Source organism: Bemisia tabaci, chromosome 2, assembly GCF_918797505.1.
Source record: "Bemisia tabaci chromosome 2, PGI_BMITA_v3".
NCBI classification, from domain to species: domain Eukaryota; kingdom Metazoa; phylum Arthropoda; class Insecta; order Hemiptera; family Aleyrodidae; genus Bemisia; species Bemisia tabaci.
This window is the reverse complement of record NC_092794.1, coordinates 67,025,377-67,048,560: the sequence shown is the minus strand read 5'-3', so window position 1 is coordinate 67,048,560 and position 23,184 is coordinate 67,025,377. Positions and strand designations below refer to the sequence as shown.

Below are 23,184 nucleotides of genomic sequence, written 5' to 3'. Positions count from 1 at the left end.
CCCATGTGACATCAAGACGAAGGTGAACATAATTGGTGAATTCAAGAAAAATAATCTTGCAAAAAGTATCTCTGCAGAAAGGTGACTCTTATCAACATAAAAATGAACCTATACTCTGTAACATGTCCTTGAAAAAAAAATATTGGTGGGCCTATTTATTTCCTTTTGGACGTCTTTTCATACATGAGTCGTTTTTGTGGACAGAATTTCACTTTGGATAGAAAAAAGCTAGAGAAAATGTCGGTGGACGTACAGTCCGAGTATCTTCTAATGATTTTTCCCCTTTTTTTCAGACAATGTTGATCGCTTTCCTGGCGGAGAACTACCTCGGTGGAATTTTACTGACTTCATGCACTCATTCATGATCGTTTTTCGAGTACTCTGCGGAGAATGGATTGAGTCCATGTGGGACTGTATGCATGTTGGTGATGTGTCCTGTATTCCTTTTTTTTTAGCCACTGTCGTTATCGGTTACCTTGTAGTAAGTGTTTACAATTTTTTAATTCACATATCTCTCTTAAAAGTCTTGGAACTTGTTTCAACTGGAACAAGTTTCTGCCAAATGGAACTATGTGCATTAAGACATGAGCCCTGAGATCCATAAGAGTACATGCTTAACAGGGCTCACGTCATGATGCACATAGTTCCGACTGACGGAACTACGTCCACTCATCAATGGTATTATTCAATTGCTAAGTCTTAGTATCCTGAAGTTTCCATTGTAAAAACGCCATAATACTCGTGGTACCAGCAAAGAGCTTAGATGTCATCTCATCAAAGTTTCTTAGCTTTAAATTTATGGAACATTTTCTTACTTTGACTACATTTTGCAATAGGGAACTACCGTTTCTGGCTTAATTTTAAAATAGCATACGTGTTATTAGTTTCTCTATGCAGACTTGTATGTACTGTTTTGGGTGAGCCAGAAATAGTAGTCCTGTTTTATAAAATGAAGTCCAATTGGACTACATTTTGCAATTCGGAACTATAATTTATGGCTTATCTGTAAAAACACGTATGTGCATAAGGAAACTGATGGTACATACGTTGTTTCGAAACTGAGCCAGAAATTTTAGTTTCTAATTGCAAAATGTAGTCCAATTTATTAATGCTATTTTAGTTGCGATTTAAAGGCATATGCACATACTAGTCCAAATCTGAAAAGTGCTGAAATGCAAATAAAAGATAAGGACTAGTTTTTTAGAAACTAGACAGTAAAAATCCTGAATGATTTCAGTTAAAATTCGATACATCAGTGTGTCATCAGTAACTGAAAACCCAATAACTTAACTTCCTTAAGGCTTTCACGGCGAGTCCCACATGGTGGTACCAATTTTAACAGTGGGGCATTCATAAAACCCCAAAATTTTTATTTTCATCAGAGTTTTACCAGAATGGTATTCAAAACTAGTCTGAAGGTCAAGTCTAAAATAAAAAAACGTGGAAGTACAAAGCTTACCTGTCTCTGATTTTTGAATGATAATGGGACGGAGTTAAACAGAAAGGAACCAAGCCACATCGGGATCGAACCGAGAAAAAGAGGTTTAAAGTTTGTCTCCTGCATAAGACTCAATGTAAAAGATAAACTTCAAATTCTGTTTCTGCAAAATTTGCTCCAACAAAAACTTTGAATTTTTGGCGATAGATAGTAGAGCAGTAGTCGAGTTCAAAACCACTCATAACTCAATTTTTTCCAAAATGTGGGTTGGTTCCTTTCTGCTTAACTCAGTTCAATGATAGGATAACAAAGTTTTAGTTCCACTTCAGCGTAAGTGTGATAATAATGCGCGACCAATCAAATAAGATCACTTAAGACACTAAAATCAAAGATACTTTGTTATAGATGTTTCCTCTGTTAATTGTAGGTTTTTTGTACAATGTAATGAAATGATCACTTAAAAGTCACTATGAATGTTTCCAGGTTTTAAATCTTTTCTTAGCGTTGTTGCTGAGTAATTTCGGATCATCAAGCTTATCTGCGCCAACAGCTGATAGTGAAACAAATAAAATAGCAGAAGCATTTGCAAGGATAGACCGATTCATCAAATGGGTAAAACTTAGTGTAAGAAATTTCTTCCTGGGTATCGTCAACAAACTTCGCTCAAAAGTTACCGCTCAAATTCATGGTAGTAAGTATTGCTCACTGCTTCACAAACCTTAACTTTTCAATGCTAATGGAATTTCTAACTGTATGAACAAGCCAAGCACATTGCCGAGTTAAAAAATGTAACAAGTTTGTAAGATAGTGTAGCCAATATCTCAGAGTAGTGCACTTAAAGGAAATGGATCTAAATGTAAAAAAGTGTAATTATAAATTCATCATCAGAAAATTAGAATGTGAATAGCTCAAAATCAACCTTTTGACACTTATTGTCAGCCTGTCATTCATAATAATTCTCAATCTTTGAATCATTTATGAACTGACTTGAGGATGCTTTTTTAAATTTCTCATTCCAGATCGAGACCATGTCAGCATAGATTTAGCTTCAGATGAAATTTTAGCAGATGGTGTCATGTTTAGGGATAAAAAGGACCAACTTGAAGTGGCAATCGGAGATGGAATGGAGTTCACCATACACGGTAACAATCTTCATTATATAAAATGAATAAATACTTCCTCAAAAGCGTAATTAGAATAATAGAGACTTCTGCTAAACATAACTGTAATGAGCCATAGTTTCAACCATTGTGAATCCGTGGCACCCTGGCCGCCCTGGCTCACAATTCACATCTTAAACAAAAGATTTTGTATAGAAAAATGCGTCAAAAATATTCATCTCAAATCTTCCAACAGCGTAGACATTTCAAGAATAATGGGGATATTTAATCTCTTTTTATGGTTGCAATAGGCAAATATGTAAACAAATGGAGGCGAAAGGACACATGCCGATAAATTCTTTTGACGTCATGAAAACTATTAGCACAATATTTTTTCATTCAAAACAGGAACGGATTTTTGGCAACCTTGAAAGTCATCATCTCAACTAAAAATTGATCAAATGAAAACCAAAAAAAAAACACAGATTTTCTAATTTTTCATGTACTTTTCGAAAATCAATCAGAAAAAAATTATGAAATAGCCTCATTAGTTAGAAAGAATCATGTTGTGTTGCATTGCTGCAATGTGCATTGAGGCTTGCCGAGTCAACATGAAATCTTATTATGTAACACTGCTATTACTGTAAAATGCATTAAAAAAATTTGCTCAATTTAATTTTAATCGCCCAGAGGAAAATGAATGTATACTTCTGTTTTGTTTTAAAGGAGATATGAAACAAAAAATTAAGAAAGGAAAAAATCATATTGGTAATTCGATCGGGAACCATGAAATTGAAACTGAATTCTTGAAACACCGGTTTGATGAAGACACTTTCAGGTAAGAATTTCATTTGCCACTGGTTTGAGCCATAAGTGAGTATATATATATAGAACTGAATCAATTTTCAGAATAAGGGAGTTACGTGTGTCTATGGTTGGCTGCCACCTTTTTCGTTTGGACGCTTTCCAGTGTTGTCGAGTTTAGACTTTGTCCGGAGGCGGCTACCGCCACCCATGATGTGTCACATTCTATTCTCTTTGATTGCTAAATTCTAGATGTAACGACTCTTTCAAAACTGAGTCATAGCTTTTCGCACCAAATAAAAGTGCATCATGTAATACTTGAACAGCCCCAAACCTGAACTATTCTATGTGATATATATTATAATATATTCTATTGATTTATAGGTTCAACTTATTGATCTATGATTATGTCTAATTTCAAATTTTTTTTTTTCAAGCTCAAATTTTAAAAACTGGTCATCAATATGTTCTAATACTTTGAATTGCTTTACAGTAACTTATCGTATGGAAGCCACAAACATAGACCTTTCGATGAGGAAAGTCACAAAGGAAGTATAGGTGAGCCACCCGTTGAAAAGAAAGACACAAGCAAAGAAAATCTGGATGATGAACCTGGTAAGACTTATGCTTAAAGGAAAGGTCTAACGTGACTATTACAACCAGGGACCTTAATAATGAGTTTCTAACCAGATGAAGAAACTATAAAAAAGAGGACAAAAAAAACTGACTATCTATGAAAAAGATGGTGCTCTCCACTCCCTAACGGTCTAAATCCTATTTGAAACAATACTTAGTTTTGAATAAGAAATAACGGGTTCAACTGATTAATACTGGGGCGCACAATGCATCAAAGCCTAGCATCCTAGGTCCGTTCATTCAAATTTAATTTATCATTGAGAGATAAACCTTTCTTCAATTGAAACTTTCTGTGTAAGTGGAGTTTTGATATTCAACCTGTTTAATTCTGGTTTTAAATTCTAATTTAGCTATCCTGGAACGTGAATTTTAATCATTTATCAGGGTATATAAACTAGCTCTTGGTCTGATGACGGTAAATTCATTTAAAGTAATATATTTGATCCAGCTGCTATGTTTCATGTCTTTTGTTTTGATTTTAGATGAAGAAGAAGAAAAGGAGGAGAAAGAAAAAGAAGAAGAGAAGATTCCAGAGATTCCAATAGGACACATTGTTGAAGATGGCATGCTTCTGGACGATGCTGATAGCTATCCATCCGATTGTTTCCCCGAGGACTGTTATCGGCGGTTTCCTTTCTTGGCCGGGGATGATGATGCTCCCTTCTGGCAAGGCTGGGCAAATCTTAGGCTCAAAACATTTCAGCTAATTGAAAACAAATATTTTGAAACGGCTGTGATAACCATGATCTTGCTGAGCAGTCTGGCGCTGGTAATTAATTCTGATATACTCGTCTCATAACTATCTGAGGCGCATCCAGCAATTTGGCAACACCGGATTTCCTCCATTTAAACCTATGTTAAATAATAGATTCTTGTTGGAGCACTTGGCCCCTCCAAGAATTGGTACATTTCCATAGGGGTAAATGGAGAAAAGACAATGTTGCCAATTTGCTGTATCTGCAAGTGATAACTATATTGCTTGAAATCCGATCTGTTGTCGGTGAATTTATCTTGGCTTGCATCATTGCAGATTTTGTGTTGGATGCCGTTCTGAAGAAAGCTTTGTCTACGTCATTCAAAATTTCAGAAAGTTTCAAATTTTAAAAATTTTAAAACACTGCATCAATGATATGTGTTTTATACGTATGTTAATATGTTATCACCCACCAGCCAAAATATTAGACGCTTAGACGCAATGTTGCCCGACACCTTGATATTGATTTAATTTTTTCTGCACATACTGTCATGAAATTCTCAAGGATTAATTTCGATGACAGATAAATTCTAAGCAAAATTTTCAAGTGATTCTGTTAATTGGTTTTTCTAAATAAAATTGGACGAATTTAAGAAATTCGGCCAAATATTGCTGAAACACAAATGATGCTTATGATACTTTTGCGGAAAGGTGATGATGTATCTCCCGGGTTGATAGAATTTTTCATGAAAGGTTGCACGAATTTTTGGTGCCAGAAAAAAAGACATTCTCATTTTTTTTTATTTTAAAATGTTCTGTCTTACTAGATAACGGAGGCTCTGTGAATATTGCAAAATTATTAGCATTCTAAAACTGTAATTATTTGAACCAGTAGTGACCATACTTTATTTGGATCGTAAAGTATTAAGATAAGTGCTTCTTACAGGAGCAGGTACAAAACTATATGTACGCCTTCACAGATGGAACAAATTGCATCCTTTGTAATCCTTTACTTTATAAAAAATTGTGAATTTCTTAGATTTTCTGATTCACAAGAATATATTGAAAATTTTTAAACAGTATGATGGCGCCTTAAGTTTCTCAGCTTTGGAGAAATTCTCATCAGAAAATATCTCTGGATGGATGCAGGTAATTGAGGTTCCAGATATTTGGGATCTAGTTAATCAAAGTTTCACCAAATTTGTTTTATTAGATCGTATGCTGGTAATATGTTTTGAACCTTTTCATTCAGGCGCTGGAGGATGTTCATCTGCAGCAAAGACCAATTCTCCAAGATATATTGTACTATATGGACAGAATATTTACGGTCATCTTCTTTTTGGAAATGTTAATTAAGTGGCTGGCTTTGGGGTTTGCTAAATATTTTACCAATGCATGGTGTTGGCTGGATTTTATCATTGTCATGGTGAGTTAATATTTTGTCTACAAGAACATGTAAATTAATAACATAAGGGGGGAGAAATAACAAGAAAAAGTCGCTTTTTCAGAAATTCGATGAGTATAGAGAAAAGATGAAACTATCTTTTTGAAGTGAAAAATAGAGAAAATGGAGATCTGAAGGAAAAATTGCAAACTAATCTCTTTTCATCTGTTCTTTCTTCTGACCTGCTTTTCTAAAATTTGTTTGAAGCCCCCTTATAGCACACCTCCAACTAATGTAGAATTAGAAATTTTGTCTCCAAAGCTTTTTGAAGTTTTAGTGGTCCAAATCCTCAAGCAAAAATTTGAGGTGAAAACATCGGTTCAGGAGTTTTACAGAACAATCTCTGCAAACAAAGTAATGTACACATTAAATTTTGTGAGTCAGTTTCTTTTCTTCTGAGTTTTATACATGGGACCTATTTTTGTTGGCACAAACTTCTAAAATTATTTTAATGAGCAATGTTGTTTAGCTTTCTCTAATTAATTTGGCCGCTGTATGGGCCGGTGCTGCTGATATTCCGGCGTTTCGTTCAATGCGGACACTTCGTGCGCTACGTCCTTTACGAGCTGTGTCACGGTGGGAAGGAATGAGAGTAAGTTGTGGCGCGTGCACATCGATCTAGTGTCTGCTTTTCGTGTTGTCGTCTTGTATTAGAGGGTTGTAACTGAAACCGGTCTTTGCGAGTTTTGGTCTGTCTCATTTAGTGCAGCTCTCAGCTCTCCGTGTACATTCTACTCAAATCTCTCTCAACTTGTGTTTTTCACAGTCTGTGCAAAGAGAATAAGTTCATTTATACCCAATAAATTAAGCAGTTTTTAGTGCATTCCATGGCTGAAAATTTTTATATGGTTGTCATGTCTTAAAAAAAGGTTCAAATTACCATTGTGTGTACCAAACTAACCTGCTCACATTTTTTTTAAGTATGGAGAAAATAAATCAGATGAACATGAAGAACTTAGATGAAAACGTATATGTCTATTTTTATGGCACCTAATCTGAAATCAGTGGTATGTTGCGCTTATTCTTTTTGTATCTGATAGTGCATATTAATATGAACGTCTTTTTCTTGTATTTCTGTCTTGTTTCTTAGGCTCAATCAGTTTCACTTGATGGAGCCTGCTGCTTCTTTTTCTTGATTGTCATCTTATCAGAATGATTGTGTCAGTTATTTCTTTTTAAATTTTCCAGATTCTATAATGACATTAGTCTGTTTACAGCAGTATCAATTAATAGCAAAATAGTAATTTTTAAAGTAAATACCTTGAGGAACGCATTACCTGTCCAGAAATTTTATTAATAGAGGAGATATCTGTGATTTTCATGAAACTCTTTAATGATTAGTAAACGGGTAGCAGCGTAAAATTATAGATTTTTCTGATTGTCAAGTATTGCCCAGTCTTTTTTTTAGCCCTTTTCTCTTTTTAAAAATTATTTACTTTCCTATCAATATCAGATGAAATTTCTGATTTGTACCTAAGTAGAAAAAAATCATAGTTTATCGTGACAGGAGATCTACTCCTATCAAATTTTTCTTACATCAATGTATAATTTTTGTAAAAATTATTAAATACAAATTTTGGAAACAATGTGATAAGGTGACAATTGGAAGCTTATCAATGTCTGTCTTAACGTGTGCTGCAAAAATTTGAACCTTGTTTCTTCGTACAGGTTTCTCTAATAAACTTCATAGCCTCTTTGTGCGGTGCGGGTGGAATCCAAGCTTTCAAAACTATGAGAACGTTGAGGGCTCTGAGACCGCTCAGGGCCATGTCTAGGATGCAAGGGATGAGGGTATGTCTTTCTGTTAACCCTGAATCGTGGTATTAGAAAATCCCCAGCTACAATATGTTCTGTAATATCGAGTTAGTGCACTTTAGAAGTACTGCATCGAATTCCTATGATTTTAGATCAATTTTTTTGTGACAGAAATTGTATCAATGAGTAAGTAGCAAGTCATTAGAAAGACATGAAAAGAAGCCAGCATGAACCCTGTGACTTACGCTAGTATTTGGTGCGCAGCACAATTTTTTTTATTTATTTATTTTTTTTACCCGCAACATCAGCCAGTAGTTAACCCAAAAAAACACTTGTACTTCATGAATCGCAATCATCTAACAAGCAAAACAAGCTTTTTGGTGGCAAACTGATAAATTCAGTTCATGCCTCCCTAAAGATCTTAACAAAACTAATTATTAAATCCCCACAATGACCAGGACGAGCGATCTACCAGACCAATGTTAAACCTCTTTTGCTTGTTTGAGAGGTGAATGTATGAGGAACCAAAACTTTTTTTCCAATTGAGAACATTCCAATAGGGTAAATTGAAATCAGGTGCATCCTGAACATGATCATCATGTGCGGAATGAAAGCTTTTTCTTCGATTGAGAATACCTTCATCAGTTCGCTCATCAGTTTCTCATCAAGACACTCCTTTTCTTCTATTTTTCCTATTAATACTAATGTATGTATCTCCAAAATTGATCTGTCTTGCTTGTGAATGTCTACTATTCCAATTGCTTAACTCCTTTTTTTATTTTAATCAAATTTTAAATTACAAACTCCGCGCCTCTGTAGCAAAATCTTCCTCAGTAAAAATCGCATCCTATCATTCTATCAATTCAATTACCTATGATACACGCGTATGTTCTTCTTCATTTTGTCTGTAGAGAATGTGAAATTTTATTTCCCATGAGTGTATGCCTGTTTGCATCTTCTCATCAACCCGTATTTCATCCATAATCTTTGAAAGGGAGCTTCAATCCTTGTTAAGCATTTTTATTTTATCAGTCTTGCAACACATTTTATTATTTTTTTCTTTCTTACTGTAGCAGCTATTGTATTTTTCTTATCTTAATATATCAATGTGAGTGTAAAATGTTTAGTGTTAGATGTGGCATAAATACAAATGATTCCAAGTCGACAGTGATGTTAAGCTACCACAGTATAAAATGGACCGTGTTAAGCAGAAAGGAACCAAGTCAGATCAGCTACTTCCACATTCAATTCGGCAATTTAACTTTTTACGTTGTACGGATTATTTTTGCAAAGTTCAGTGAATTTTCTGAATTGCATAAGGCAATTCCTCAAAATTTTCAAAAAAGCAGCATAGACTTTTTCTTTTAAAAAATTGAATTGCGTAGTTAAAAGCTGACGTGGCTTAGTTCCTTTCTGCTAAATGCGGTCCAAGTATTCTTTTCAAAAATGATTCAGGAAATTTGAACAATTTACTCACACAGGAAAGTAGAAAGCTCCCAACATTTCGACGGTCCGTTCGGGTGCAGGTTGAGTGTCAGTTGCATGATATGCGGGAAACGCTATAATGACAGAAAAAATCCTGACTTAGAAGGAATCCTGCCAGACTTTTTCGATATTTTTGCTTTTACAGAGTTCCAAGGTTTTTTTTTTTTTTTAAATCTAAGAGGGAAATAATCGTGAATTTTGTTAAAAATGGGAAAAGCCAATTGAAGTCGGGTGAAGGCTTGAAACTCTCTGCCTCCCTCCACAAACATACCATGTGGAGAGTTTTATTGGCGTAGTATTCTATGTATCATGATATTGCTGACATATTACAGTGGACTCTCGATAATTCGAACCTCGATAATTCGAAAACCTCGTTAATTCGAAAATTTTAAGCTGACGCGGCCCTCTATAATTCGAAATTGCGACGAAAATTCTCTCTGTAATTCGAAGTGTGGGAAGTAAATATGGTCCTCCCTCTATAATTCGAAATGAGACGGTACATTCCCTCTACAATTCGAAGTCAACTGAAGACTACTTCCAAAAATAAAACTCTATTATTTTAGGTTCCTCTTGTGTGAGTAGAGTAATTAATAATAATTATTAATTTTAAAATTAAATATAAATAATTAATAATTAATAACTAATAATAACTTAGCGTAAATTTTACTCCCGTAATGAAATAAACTAATATTTTTGGTTCCTTTCAGCGTAAATCCGTCCATTTGCTCCTCCATATTCGAACCTCCCTAATTCGAAATGTCTCCACGTGGAATCTCTTTAATTCGAACTCTCTTTATTTCGAAACCTCGCTAATTCGAAGAAAAAGCTGTTTCCCTTCAATTTCGAATTATCGAGAGTCCACTGTACCAGGATTGTAAGATTTTGTAAATAGTTAATAAATGATAAAAATTAAGTGCAGAAAACAATCTGTACAGAGTAATGCTCAAATTATTCTATTGCATTTCAATCACATACTTAGCAGCCTTTGTAGGGAACAAAAAGAAAGAAGAAAGAAAAAAAATTAAGGCTAATAATGCTGACTTGGTTTAGTACGTAAGTATTCTTACTGGCTCTTCAATCATCGTTTATGGAAGTAACAATTTATTGTTAGAGTGATAATATGTCGAATATTTCTTCTGCAGCTCTTGCTATCTGATCTTCAATAATCGGACAGATTATATGGATTTTCGATTTTTGAACCACCTGTATGTTCTTGTAGCAGAATATGAACAACTATACACCAGGAAAATTTAGTCTATTTCCCCCTACTTTCCCCATTTTTTGCATGTTTACCCTGTTGTCGATGGATATGCTGCAAAGTAGTCATCCTTGAGTCAAGCAATGCCATATGAGCAGTTATTTGACAGGAGAAAAATTCTGGCTGTTTTCAAGTTTTTTTTTGGTAATATACCCAGTGCTGGAACATTTCATTGCTCAGCAAGGTTTCCAAAGTCGTTCTTGCTCCAGTTTTCTTTTGGAAAAACATTTTCAAATGATTCTGGTTGTTCAAGAGTACATTATTTTATGAGCTTCAGACCTCCAATTTGAGCATTTGTATTTTTAATGCATCCTAAGTAGTTGTTACTCTCCGCTACCTATATATTCTATTTAAGCTTGTATCAGATGAGTGTTTCACTTCTGAACTTTGGTCAACAATTTAATCTGTCACTTCAAAATGTAAATATTCACTCAGAAAAGATTACACTTATTTTGTGAAAAAACCTTCAATAAAAACAAATGATTTGAAAAGTCAGAAGTAAAGCTGATCACCTCTAGTCTGGAAGAACATCGATTATTTACTTTTGTCAATTGCAAACAATGAATATGAGTTTTAAAGCTTCACTTCAACTTTCATTTTGGTATCTTTCACTTCAACAATCATTTACTTTTGTATCCTTTCCCTCAAATCCATGATTGACTTTTCTACTTTGATTGAACTGTTTATTAAGGACTTGTTGAATTTCATTTTAGGTTGTCGTCAATGCCCTAGTGCAAGCCATTCCAAGTATTTTCAATGTGTTGCTCGTTTGTCTGATTTTCTGGCTGATTTTCGCCATCATGGGAGTACAACTTTTTGCTGGAAAGTACTATAAGGTAAATTTCTTTTCTCTAAGACTCATAACTCATTCTAATTTAATTTCATGTATGAGGTGTCTCAAAGAACCTATTTGCTTTCCATGTCTCTAGAAACATTGCATTAATATCAAATTGGTCTAAAAATTTTTTTCAGTCTCTCTCATAATTTTCTACAAGCTGCCTCTAAATTTAATTTAACAAATTGCTTGCCGTTTTTTTGTTTTTGTCCGTTCACCTCTTCAACTACACTCAAAATTGCGTGGAGCAAAATAAGGAATTAGAAAAATCAGTTCCTCGCAAAATCGAGGCTGGGCTCCCTTTTTTAATCGTAAAAAAAGTGTTTTTTTGAGCGCTTTCCATGTAAGGAAAAAGAAATGCTAATATAATGTGAAATTCTATGAAAACTTTAAATCTGCATCAAGAAAGAGCAAGCTCGATTTCTGATTCATCAAATGCTGAGAATTTTAGTTTATGTAGAACGCTCTACCTTATTTCGTAAAAACTGCTTGTTAACCAGAAAAATTTGAACGAGACCGGGCTGTGATGTTATTTTACCATTGCTGTAAAGTCAACAGTAATTTTTTTGGAAAAAAAAAAAAATTGAAGAAGGTTACGCTAATTTTTTAATTATTTTTTTAATTTGTTTTAGTGTGTCGATGCAAACGGGACGACCCTCAGCCATGAAATAATCCCTGACAGGAATGTATGTGTTGCCGAAAATTACACATGGGAAAATTCGCCCATGAACTTCGATCACGTGGGCAAAGCTTACCTATGCCTTTTTCAAGTCGCTACTTTCAAAGGATGGATTCAAATAATGAATGACGCTATTGACTCAAGAGAGGTGAGTCAGTGTTAATTGAAAATTAGCTGAATAAGAGAAATTTCCTATTCTTAATTTTAAATACTCATTTGTTGGTTTACAGCACTCTTTGGTGCCCCATGACACCTGACTGTCACTGTTCCTACTGAGCGATAATCCTTCAGGAATCTTGCCTTTCAGCATTTTCGATTGAATTCCATCCCTGAGAAATTCTTTGTTGACACGGGCAGCATATTTTTGACGCTGCCTTTCCTCATTTTATCTATTAAGATGGGCTTGCATAAAGGTGGATTATTATTTCAATTATTCTTAAAAGAATAGACAATCATCACCTTGTTTAATCTCTGAACAGAGCATTTAATTTAGTTGTTGTATTTGTTCATTCTTTAAGTAATTGACAAAACTGCAATCTTGATGAAATAAAAAAATGTGTTGACTTATCAAAAGCCTTTTCTTTCCGTTATTTATTGGCTGACTTTCAAAAAAGAATATTATCATTCTTATACTTATTTTTATCAGCTGCTATGAAAGTTTTCTCCTATATTATTAAGAGGGGAACCGAACTTCAGTGATAGACTCTCATCCTTTAAACTTTTAGCTTTTCTCAAAAACTTCTTGGTTGTGACCTTTATCTTTTCAACTTTAAACTTCAAAATTTTAAAGTTTTAAGTATTGAGATCTTATTGTAAGGCAGATTTTTACCCCAGCTATTATTATAACAAGTTAATTAAATTATACATTGAAGGTAAGTGCTGAACTGCAAGTAAAAACTGTAAAATAAAGTATACTTCCATAGTATAATTCCATTCTATTATTTTCTTTATTGATTGACTCAATATTTTCATTTTGTTCCAGTTGGGAAAGCAACCAATTCGAGAGACAAATATTTACATGTATTTGTACTTTGTGTTCTTCATTATATGTGGATCCTTTTTCACGCTCAATCTGTTTATTGGAGTCATCATCGATAATTTCAATGAACAAAAGAAAAAGATAAGTATTTTTGTTGTTTTCCTTTACTTAAAAATGTGTCAATCAATGTGTGTGTTTGTTAAGGAGTGAAAATCACTGTTGCTGTGTTTTTTTTTTTTTATCACCTCTTCAGTGTCTGTCCTTTTTATTACAAGCAGCGCATATGTTTGCATACTTTCCGTGATGTGTCAAAGTACAGAACAAAAGTTGCCCTGAAATGAAAATTTTGAACTGTGTTGCTTGAAAGTAGGTCACAAAGAATCAATTTAACCAAATGGGCATTTTTGAAGAACTTCAAAATCTGCATTCTGCCATTTTGAGAGAGATGAGTTGATTGAAATTTCGATATATTATTGAATTTGACACAAATTCCCATGACAGTATAATCCACCTATTTTTGCTCGACCATCTTGAATCTGGAGAAAAAATACTAATGATAGTAGCGGAATAAAACTATCAGCTGATGAAATTTGAAATTTTGAAGTCGTAAATAATCAAATAATTCGGAAGCTTTTGAGTATATTGATGGTGAAAGTAAAAAGGAAAACATATATCTCAATTTATAATGCAGTGAGGTGGGGGAAAAATAGAAGAAAAACTAAGCATCGATATTTACTCAGGAGTTGCTCTCCAAAATTCGCATACAAAAAAGTTACTTGCGAAATTTCTCAAAGTAAGAAGTCTAGTTCACTTTCCTCTGAAATACATCGAAAATCAAGTAAATATCTAATATTCTCTCCATGATTGACCATTAGCCATCGAAACTTCATCAAGAGTTCACAACGATTGATTCTCTGTGATAAATTATTCATGTCTATGTCCAAGGAGTTATTTCTTCTCAAACCGTATTACATCCGCAGAAATGACACCAAAATGTTAACCAATGGAGCATGTGATAGATGTACAATAGCTTTCCATTAAAGCTTAGCTTTTGTAAAAATTTGTCGAGCTCGTCATCAGGTTTCAATTTCTAATCTTTGTCCTCTATTCGATTCCAATGAGGATGCAAAAAATAAATTATTTTAATTTGGGTACTTTTTTTCTCCATTCAATTGATCTGTGTGATATGTGTATATATCTAAAAGTACTAAATGTGATGCTTCTAATGCCATTGCCAAAGCCTAACTACTCAGTGCTTTTAATATGTTCATTTATCGCTGTTTTGAATTGGCAGTGAAATACCATGCTTTTTGAGCGCTTTCAAACTTCCATGAAATGATGCTAAATTCATGGAATCTTATCGTAAGAGAGCTGCCAATGCTTTATGTGTAATGTGTATACTAGTGATTCATATTCTTCTAGGTGTCTGTAAATCTTTTAACAGTTAAAATAGAAGCCTCTTAGTTACTGACGTCGATCTTATTTAAAAGGAAAACCTCAAGACTAGTTACCCAAGAAACCAAAATTTTATTTGATCTCTGCAGCATGCAGCCCTTTTTTCTAATAGCAGAACTAGGAAAGGGGACCTTACTCTCATATTCTTGCGCTTTTTACCATATTTATCTCTTTCTTTGGAGACCTTATGAATCACTCTCATGTGTAAAAAAGAGAGGGGTAGACAAATTGAATGCAAAACAGGGGCCCACAATAATAAGACTTTGCTTGAAGGTTATCATGATCCTCCAATAAAATTAAATCCATATTCTATCATGTGCTAAGAATGGCAGTGTTGTCAGTCTCCCTCAAAATATTTACTCCCACATTAAAAGTACACAAGTTATATTCTTTTGTGATCAGTTCATCCATAAAAAAGCGGATCATCAATTAACTGATTCAACAGTTCACAACAGCAAGAAATGCAAACAAAATTTTGTTTGGGCTACAGAAGGGACAAGACAAACTTGCTGTAATAATGCGTTTCATGCGCACGTCCTTGCTTGAGACATGTTGGTGCATAAATCAACATTTGATTCAATCGTACAAGCGTTTTGAAAAAAAAAAAATCAAGTTGCGAGTATTCTTGCGATCTTGTAACGGTTTCCCTTTTTCATCTTTCCGTGAGGAACTGCAAATAAAGGAAATTTTAATCCATTTTACAAGGAGAACATTTCTGGAAAGCCCAGCCTACATTTTTCTGATTTTGAATGGATAGAAAATGCCTAATGCTTTTGGAGTGGATTGCTTGAGGGTAAAATACAACTTTGTTGTCAATTATGGCTGAAAACCTCTGCTTTGGAGGCAGGATCTGTATATAAAAAGAGCTCAGATGAAAAGAATGAGAAAAAAACTCTCAATAGCTGCAAAAAGCTCTAGTGGGAACTTCTAGACTTTTCCTCCTGAAAGTGATGACTATTTTGGTCAACTCTGTTAAGCTTTGAAAGTCAAAACGCCCCACCCAAAGACTACTTTTCTGATAGTGTTGGTAAACACAAGCCAAATATTCTTGTTGGATTTTGATTCCTGCGGCTGTTAAATTGTTTTTCTTAATAATAGCATTGCCCAGCATCCTTAATTTGCTATGGAAAGCATTTAACTATTCTCTGCGCGCATCTCTCATTTTCGGCTGTGTGATAGTGAACTGCAGTAACACTTACATGTTCCAATCTTACTATGTTCCAAAAGAGGTAGCGCTGTACAAGGTTTTTTTCTAGTTTTTAATCTTGTTCAGGTTGATTATTGTAAAAAATTGAGTTTGCTATTGCGTCCGCAGCTTACTAATCAACTTAATAAATGAAAAAGTTAAAAGAATGTTTCATACATCCATCTTTTTTGATTGACAGGGGTAAAAAAACTCTTAGTTTTTGAGTACTCTATTCTTATCTTTCAAAAATATAAAAATTAGGTGGCTTTTGGTATCGATAATAAGCTCTTATTAAAAGGGTTTAGCTTTTATGTATTGTGCAACTCTCTCTGTTTATATTTTTATTTTTGCTACAATATATTTGTTTATCTTTTTTTTTATGTATATTATTTTGCCTTGAAAATGACCCATCAGAATCTGCGGATAAGCAATCCAAGATTATCTAATAATCTGTTTCTTTTATAAGGTAAGATAGCTGGAGCGATAGGCATCTTGTGCATGAATCTGTAATCTGGATGCTGTGAATATTTTAATACTCTTGGAAACTCACAAAGTGCATAAATTTTGTTATGAAACATCCCATGAATGTGCTAATCGATTTTTAGTGAGATATTCTCATTGATTACAACTCCCTCTTGCTATGGTTTTTGCTCCCTTCAACTCTCCTTACCACATATTTTCAAAGGGTACTGCATGATTAACTAGAAAATGACTCCTTTTCTTCCCTGGTTTTGTTTTTCCACCTGTTTCCTACTCTTGCTTTTCTAACGAGGAAGGTTATTGGCCCTGATTGAAAACCACCAGGCACATCATGCGTTCATCCCAAATCTTGCAGAAGCTTTGTTGGAGGAACAGATGAGGTGTATCTATATTATCCTTGAACAAGAGTTGGGTATAAAGCGCCTCTCAGATTGGGGTTAGAGATGTTGATTTCCTTTGTAATGAGTATTTCTATTTTTACAGAAACAAGTACAAATAACTATGATGTAAAGCCAACATTTTTGCCTACATAGACTAAATATAGAAAGAAAGTAGCTGAAGTTTACCAAAAATAAAAATTATCCAAAAATAAGAAGGAAAAATTCGAAAAGAAATAAAAAGATAATTTTTGAGCTAGCAGTACCCTTTGTTTTATGATACCATGACAGCGATACTTCCATTTTGACCTACCATTTGTTCTTGCATTCATCGATTTCCTACATCTGTAGTTCTTTCTAGGATTGATAACTCATATGTTTTTCTAATGTTTTTTTAGATTCCCAAATTCAAATTAAGTTCTCACTAGAACTTTTGTTTAGGGCGCTTCTTTTTAAAACAATTTTATCTGTTCTTTTGTATACATTTTATAATTTTCCCCCATGAATTCAATATAATTTGAAAACTCGTCTCTTTTAATTTTCATCGGAAAGTTTGCACGAATATTTTTTATTGTTTAATCTCAGAGTGCTTTAAGAGCTGATTTTGCAGTATTTCTTTTAATTTTTATTTCCAATAGGGAAAATAGTGTAAAAATAGATTTAAAAGTGAGAAAATGCACTGCCTAGTGACGTCATCTAGCGACGTTTCCCATTTAAACACATGTATTTCAGCATTTCAGCATTTAAACTACTAAAATATGTCTGCTGATTTTTTCTGCATTTGACAAAGAGGGAATGGTAGAAAAGAATAGTATACTCTATTTTTTTGAAAATCATCAAAATTGTTGAACGCATCACCTTTTTAGGTTCAAAAAGTATGCTTCTTTGATACTCCTAGTTTTTTTGTTTCTTTTGGACAGTAGTTAAATTCATGACGTTTAAAAGCTCTTGGTTCGATTTACCCACAGGTTTTACCCTCCTTATATGATGATTTTTCTCATTCTTCCTTTTTGTTAGTTGTATTACTGTTGCACTACTTCAGTGCGACTTTATAAGTAGGTAGTCAATCCTGATTTTAACTCTATTTTACTTTAATTTTCTTTTTAGGTACTTTTGTTTTTTTTTAAAAAGAAAATTAGGCTTCTCTCTTTTCTTCTCAATTTGTTTTAGAAATGTAATTTTGATTATGAATTAGGAAAAAACAGCTTCTTCCTGAAACTTTTTATCATCATGAGGTTCCAATGCTCTTCTACTGAAATTTCATCTCAATATCTGTAATAATTTAATTTACTTCAAATAGCCCCGTCAAATTTTTTTCTTTTTTTGAAAATTAAATCATAATGGGGCTATTGCGTGGTTTAAGAATGGCCTTGAAACTAAGTACTCTCCCAGTCAAATTTAGGGATAAGCGCATAGGCAGGATCAAAGAAGCTTAAAACAGCTTTTTTGTTTGAAAAAAGCGGCTTAAAGTTGAAGGATTAAAAAGCACGTTCCTTAATCAGCCTGAAACTCATGATGCCACATGAAGTGGCGACTCATGGTTTTAACCACCATGAAGCCAATGTTCCATGGCTGTTGTATAATTCACATCTTGAACAATCTATTTCATGTAGAAAAAGTAGTCCAAAGATTCACACCCAACAGCTATCTTAATTGTAATTTTTTTTGCAACATAAAAAAAAAAAAAAAAAAAAAAAAAAAAAAAAAAAAAAAAAAAAAAAAAAAAAAGTGCATTGGCCCCACTCATGAAAGTAATTTTTAGAATCAGTATTATTACACACAAATATTATTCTATCATTTTGTTGTTTGCTATGTTTTTCAGAATAGAATTAAGGGTTAAGCCTTAAGAGTATAAAGGTGATTCAGGGAATTTGTTTACTATTAGGTGGAAGGATTGAACTGGAATTAATCTAACGACATCGTATGGTGCCTATTTTTCTTGGTTTTTTTATTTTTTAAAGAAAATACTAAATCAGAGAAATTTCAAAGGCGTTAAGCAGTTTAACTCTATTATAAAAATGAAATTTGAGAGAAAATTAGGCTCTGAAATGCAGTTAGGTTGATTCGGGTCAAATTTGCTCAAATGTTGATTAAATTTTTGAATGAAACGTGACCTACGTTAGATTTGGAACTGAAGTATGTACGTTTAGATCGCGCCAAGATAAATTTCTTTCAGTTAAGTGGTATAACTTTTAGCTTTGTAGCCTTCATTTTCTTAAAATTTTCAATTGTCTTTAACATATATTGTATGTAAAAGTCTAATTTACTGCTCATATTAAAAATATGCATTCCAAAATTCTGCACAGATTGCAGCCTCGTTCAGCTGTTATCTTCCTCTCTCCTTCGCTATGAATGAATTAGCCTCAACCTTAACATTGGGCACATATGCATTTTTTGCATGTAGACCTCAACATGTTATCCATAAAGTACCTACTTACTTTGTAACTTTTAACTCATTGGATGATATGTCTCTAATTTTCTCATCTCTTGTCTCCTGATTTTGAATTCTACCAAATGAGACTCGTTACACCTGCAAATCTGAATGTAGGGAGCTTTTTTTTCTTTTTTAACAAAATTAAGTAGGATGTGATCAGTTTTTATGTTTATCAATTGAGACACTCTCCACTCATACGGGTCAAACTCTTTGCATATTGGTTTTATCTGTTTCGCACACATTAACTTGTTTTTTAAGTTGCCAGTAGTGCTTACTTGGTTTAATTCCAGAATAATTATTTTTTCTCAATTTTGGTATCTCTCTTTTTAAATCATCATTTCATGATTAGCGTTTTACTTCTGCTTATATTTTTCTCTGATTTCCATCTTTGCACTTTATTTTGGTTTGTATTGTAGTTCCTTCTCTCTAACATGAATTAAACTCTTTCCTGCACACTTTCACAACTCTAATCACCATCTATGCATAAATGCAATGTTCCTAATCAGCAGCATTTTCTTGAACTTTTTTCTTATCGAACTGTCACACAACGACTAACTCACATTCAATGGTGGGTAACAAGGAAACTTTGCTGCACATTTTCCTGATGATAACCTACTTTTGAGTTCAGATTTGAACTATGTAAAGGAAGGGAAAGAGAAAAAGTCTCAGCAAACCCTGGCATAACTTGATTGAAAGGAAAATCATTTTGATCAAATGATGGAGAATTAGGCGAGGAACCACTGGAGTTTTATCTCGTCATTAGAAGCAATCGTTATGCTTTGAATTTCATACTTCTCTGTGCCGTATGACCTCTTGAGATTGTTTTAAATTTGCTTGTGCAGTCTTCCGCAACAAGTTTCCCGATTGCGTTCATCAATTGCCGCAATTTAATGCTGAAAACAGAAACAATAAGAATGCTTGCTTCTTGATTATATCTCTAAGCTTAGCATGCATACTGTAAATTTAGTCAATACATACCTTAGTGCTGTATGCATTGCAGTCTTGACCGCAATCTCTTACTAAAAATTGCTTCCTCCAAGGTCCTTGTACACTTTCATGGTACTATTGGTTTTGGTTAGTTTGAAGAATTGACCATGTAGGTGAATATTCTTTCCTTTCATTTCTTTAAATGAAAACAGCTTGTTTCAATTTTCGCACTCTTAGTCTTACTTAGATAGTCGTAAAAGAAGTGCCTCAGTCCCAAATTAGTTGAGAGCAACTTGAAATAGTCTCAGTAGTATTCATAAATTATTATATTTCATCAGTTAATTTTAGAAGAATGAATAAATACCATTATCATAGACTTCTTCATTTGTTGCAAGAAACAAATGTTTATAGCTACATTTATTGCTTCGTTCAGTAACTTCTTATTATTAAATCGGAAATATAATGTCTCAATGGTGAAACTACCAAACCATATATTGATGGTGAAACTGCAAAAATGAATATCAGGGTTTTGCTTATTGCGGACTTTCTGACTTTATTTTCTGCGTCGGAAGCTACTAAATAACTTTTGAAACCTTCGATGATCTTTATTCTCTACTTGTGTAGAATAATCTTTGAAAATTCCGAGCCATATTGTTTGTCTAATCTCCTTATAAGAATAAATCAGGAGCAGGCATTTTGAGACACTGCAACCAAGATATGCATTTTTCTAGTTTCATGGTCAATATTGATTCCACCATATTGCAAATTTCCTGCTACATCATATGTCTTGAATGACTGATCATCCTCATTAAATAAGATTTTGTAATATTTTTCTTTGCCCTCTCAAGAATACCTACTCAAAATTTGGTGCATCAATTTCCAGTTTTACTCTTCTGAGATATAAAGGAGCAGAAATTCAGAAACTCAATCGAGATCTTTGTTTTCGTAGTTTCACTATTTTTATATTTTCTATTTGTAAAAAAATTTCATTGAATAATTGTTTAAGCCTCTGTCTTCCATCCTTTTATCGTTTTGTAGAAAATTACTAAACAATTTTTTAGCTCTCTGAAGATATAGTTGCACTTAAAATTTGTATTTTTTCTCCTTGCAGTGAAATACGTAGATAAAACAAGAAATGGAAAAAAAAGAAGAAAAATGAAAAATAAGCCTTGAAGAAATTTCTGATGGAATCAATATTTACATAAAAAACAGATTTATTTGTAGGAAGTAATATTATAAAGCATGTACCAGATACCTCTGTACTTTTTTGTCCTCATCAAGCAATTCAACTAAAGAGTCAGTATTTTTTTTTTTTTTTTTTTTTTTTTTTTTTTTTTTTTTTTTTTTTTTTTTTTTTTTTTTATCGAGAGAAAATTACAATGTCTTGAGGGTTAGAGGTAACCTTAAACTTGCTAGGGCTTGGCATTTCCGTTCAATCTGCTTTTTCGTGCAAGTACTTTTCATTACCTGACACATCTTTAAACACGATTGCCTGAAAAAAAACTGGCAATTAAACCTACCAATCTCAACTCTGGCGTTTATTCCTAAATAACTTTTTGAATTTATTGTTGTTTCAATGCAGTTGAATTTACAAGGTGTGGTTTTAAATTTCTTCGGACTCCAAAATGATTGTGTTTTTCAATGTTTACGCAGGGGGCTCTCTGGAGATGTTCATGACCGAAGATCAGAAGAAGTATTATAATGCCATGAAGAAAATGGGATCGAAGAAACCCCTCAAGGCCATCCCCAGACCAAGAGTGAGTGTCTACTGCAGAAGCACCGTTTTCTTGTCCTCTATCGCTAAGTGCAAAGTGCCAAGTTAATCAATCATGCTCAGAAGCAAAAATGCAATTTTAATGTGGACCAGTGTGGATGTGAACAAAAGCTCTGTCATTTTCCTTGGAAACCTCACTAATCTACATAAAAACAAAAACACTGAAACCTTTTCTAATAATGAAGCGTCTGGTTCTATCAGTTTGAAAAAGAGAGAAGATATGATCCTCATTTCAAATCACAGAACATTACAGTCGAACCATTTTGAATTACTGAGTTGGTTCACTCGCTGATCGAGGTCAAAAATTCAATTATTAATGCATGACAAATAGATGTTTTTCTTATAGAGCTTTTAGACTCTTAGACGTCTTTCTTTTTATATATAGAGCTTTTTCCAAGGGGGCTTTTCCTTATTAATTTTGAACTTTTTGATTTAAGAAGCTTTGAATTTCTGATCACACACTTTTTTACATAACTTGGTTTGTTCCTATTTCCTAACTCATGAAAATGTATTTTGCAATTTATAATTGCTCTCTAAATTTACACATAAACCCAACAAAAATTTTTTACCGCAAGTTTTAATTTGTACTTCTTTTTTCTGTTTAGTGGAGACCGCAAGCCATCGTTTTCGAGATCTGTACGGATAAGAAATTTGACATGGTCATCATGTTGTTCATCGGCTTGAATATGTTGACAATGACAATGGATCATTACCAACAAACTGAGCTGTTCAGTATGGTTCTCGATTATTTGAACATGATATTCATAGTTATTTTTAGCTCCGAGTGCCTCTTAAAAATATTTGCCCTTCGGTATCACTACTTCAAAGAGCCCTGGAACCTCTTTGATTTTGTTGTAGTGCTGTTATCAATTGCAGGTAAGTTCATTTGCCAGTTTCTGTTTTTGGGTCATAATTGATTTTAAAGAAATAAGTCACTAAACCATGAACAACTGTTGACAAATTTATCAATAGATAAATGATGTGTAAAACATGATGCGCATATTTAGAACGCAAAATAGACCGTAACTCAGAACCGTATGGACCGTAACTCAGAAACCGAGAAAAATGCAGTTCAAAATGCATGACTTTTCGGCAAATTTAAAATACCCCACTTTTGCGCCAAACAAAATGATGTCATTCGGCACCAGTCGGAAGCAAGCAAGGGTTTCTATGACTTCCGTCAAATGTGTTATACTCTCCGCGTGTAAAAACAATAGAAAAGTCAAAACTGTTTTTTGAGAATCAAAGAATCAAATCTCATTCATGTTGTCTGTAGTAAACATGCAACAATTCCACATTGGAATACGATTTATTTTAACGAACATAATGGGAAATGAGAGGAGGTGGCATTTTGACGACCGCAGTACATATCTCTAATTATTTTCCTGCCGTTGCGGCGCGTTTGAAACTCCTTTGTGTCTTTGGACTTTTAAAAGGCAGACTT

At 33.6% G+C, this 23,184-nt stretch overlaps 1 protein-coding gene across 8 annotated transcripts in view; it reads left to right on the top strand.

The window, feature by feature from the left end:
- para (sodium voltage-gated channel paralytic) overlaps nt 1-23,184 on the top strand; it is a 149,874-nt gene that overhangs the window by 117,396 nt on the left and 9,294 nt on the right. For 5 of the 8 annotated variants that reach the window (XM_072296117.1, XM_072296115.1, XM_072296116.1 and 2 more), the window contains 13 exons: nt 294-481; nt 1,922-2,129; nt 2,458-2,580; nt 3,265-3,376; nt 3,836-3,957; nt 4,461-4,747; nt 5,925-6,098; nt 7,785-7,907; nt 11,328-11,450; nt 12,082-12,276; nt 13,111-13,248; nt 21,616-21,723; nt 22,346-22,616. In XM_072296117.1, the coding sequence (XP_072152218.1) occupies nt 294-481; nt 1,922-2,129; nt 2,458-2,580; nt 3,265-3,376; nt 3,836-3,957; nt 4,461-4,747; nt 5,925-6,098; nt 7,785-7,907; nt 11,328-11,450; nt 12,082-12,276; nt 13,111-13,248; nt 21,616-21,723; nt 22,346-22,616 (2,172 nt within the window). Of the gene's footprint in view, nt 1-293; nt 482-1,921; nt 2,130-2,457; nt 2,581-3,264; nt 3,377-3,835; nt 3,958-4,460; nt 4,748-5,924; nt 6,099-6,585; nt 6,709-7,784; nt 7,908-11,327; nt 11,451-12,081; nt 12,277-13,110; nt 13,249-21,615; nt 21,724-22,345; nt 22,617-23,184 lie in introns of all 8 variants that reach the window. The other 3 variants (XM_072296118.1, XM_072296119.1, XM_072296120.1) reach the window with 2 other exon arrangements.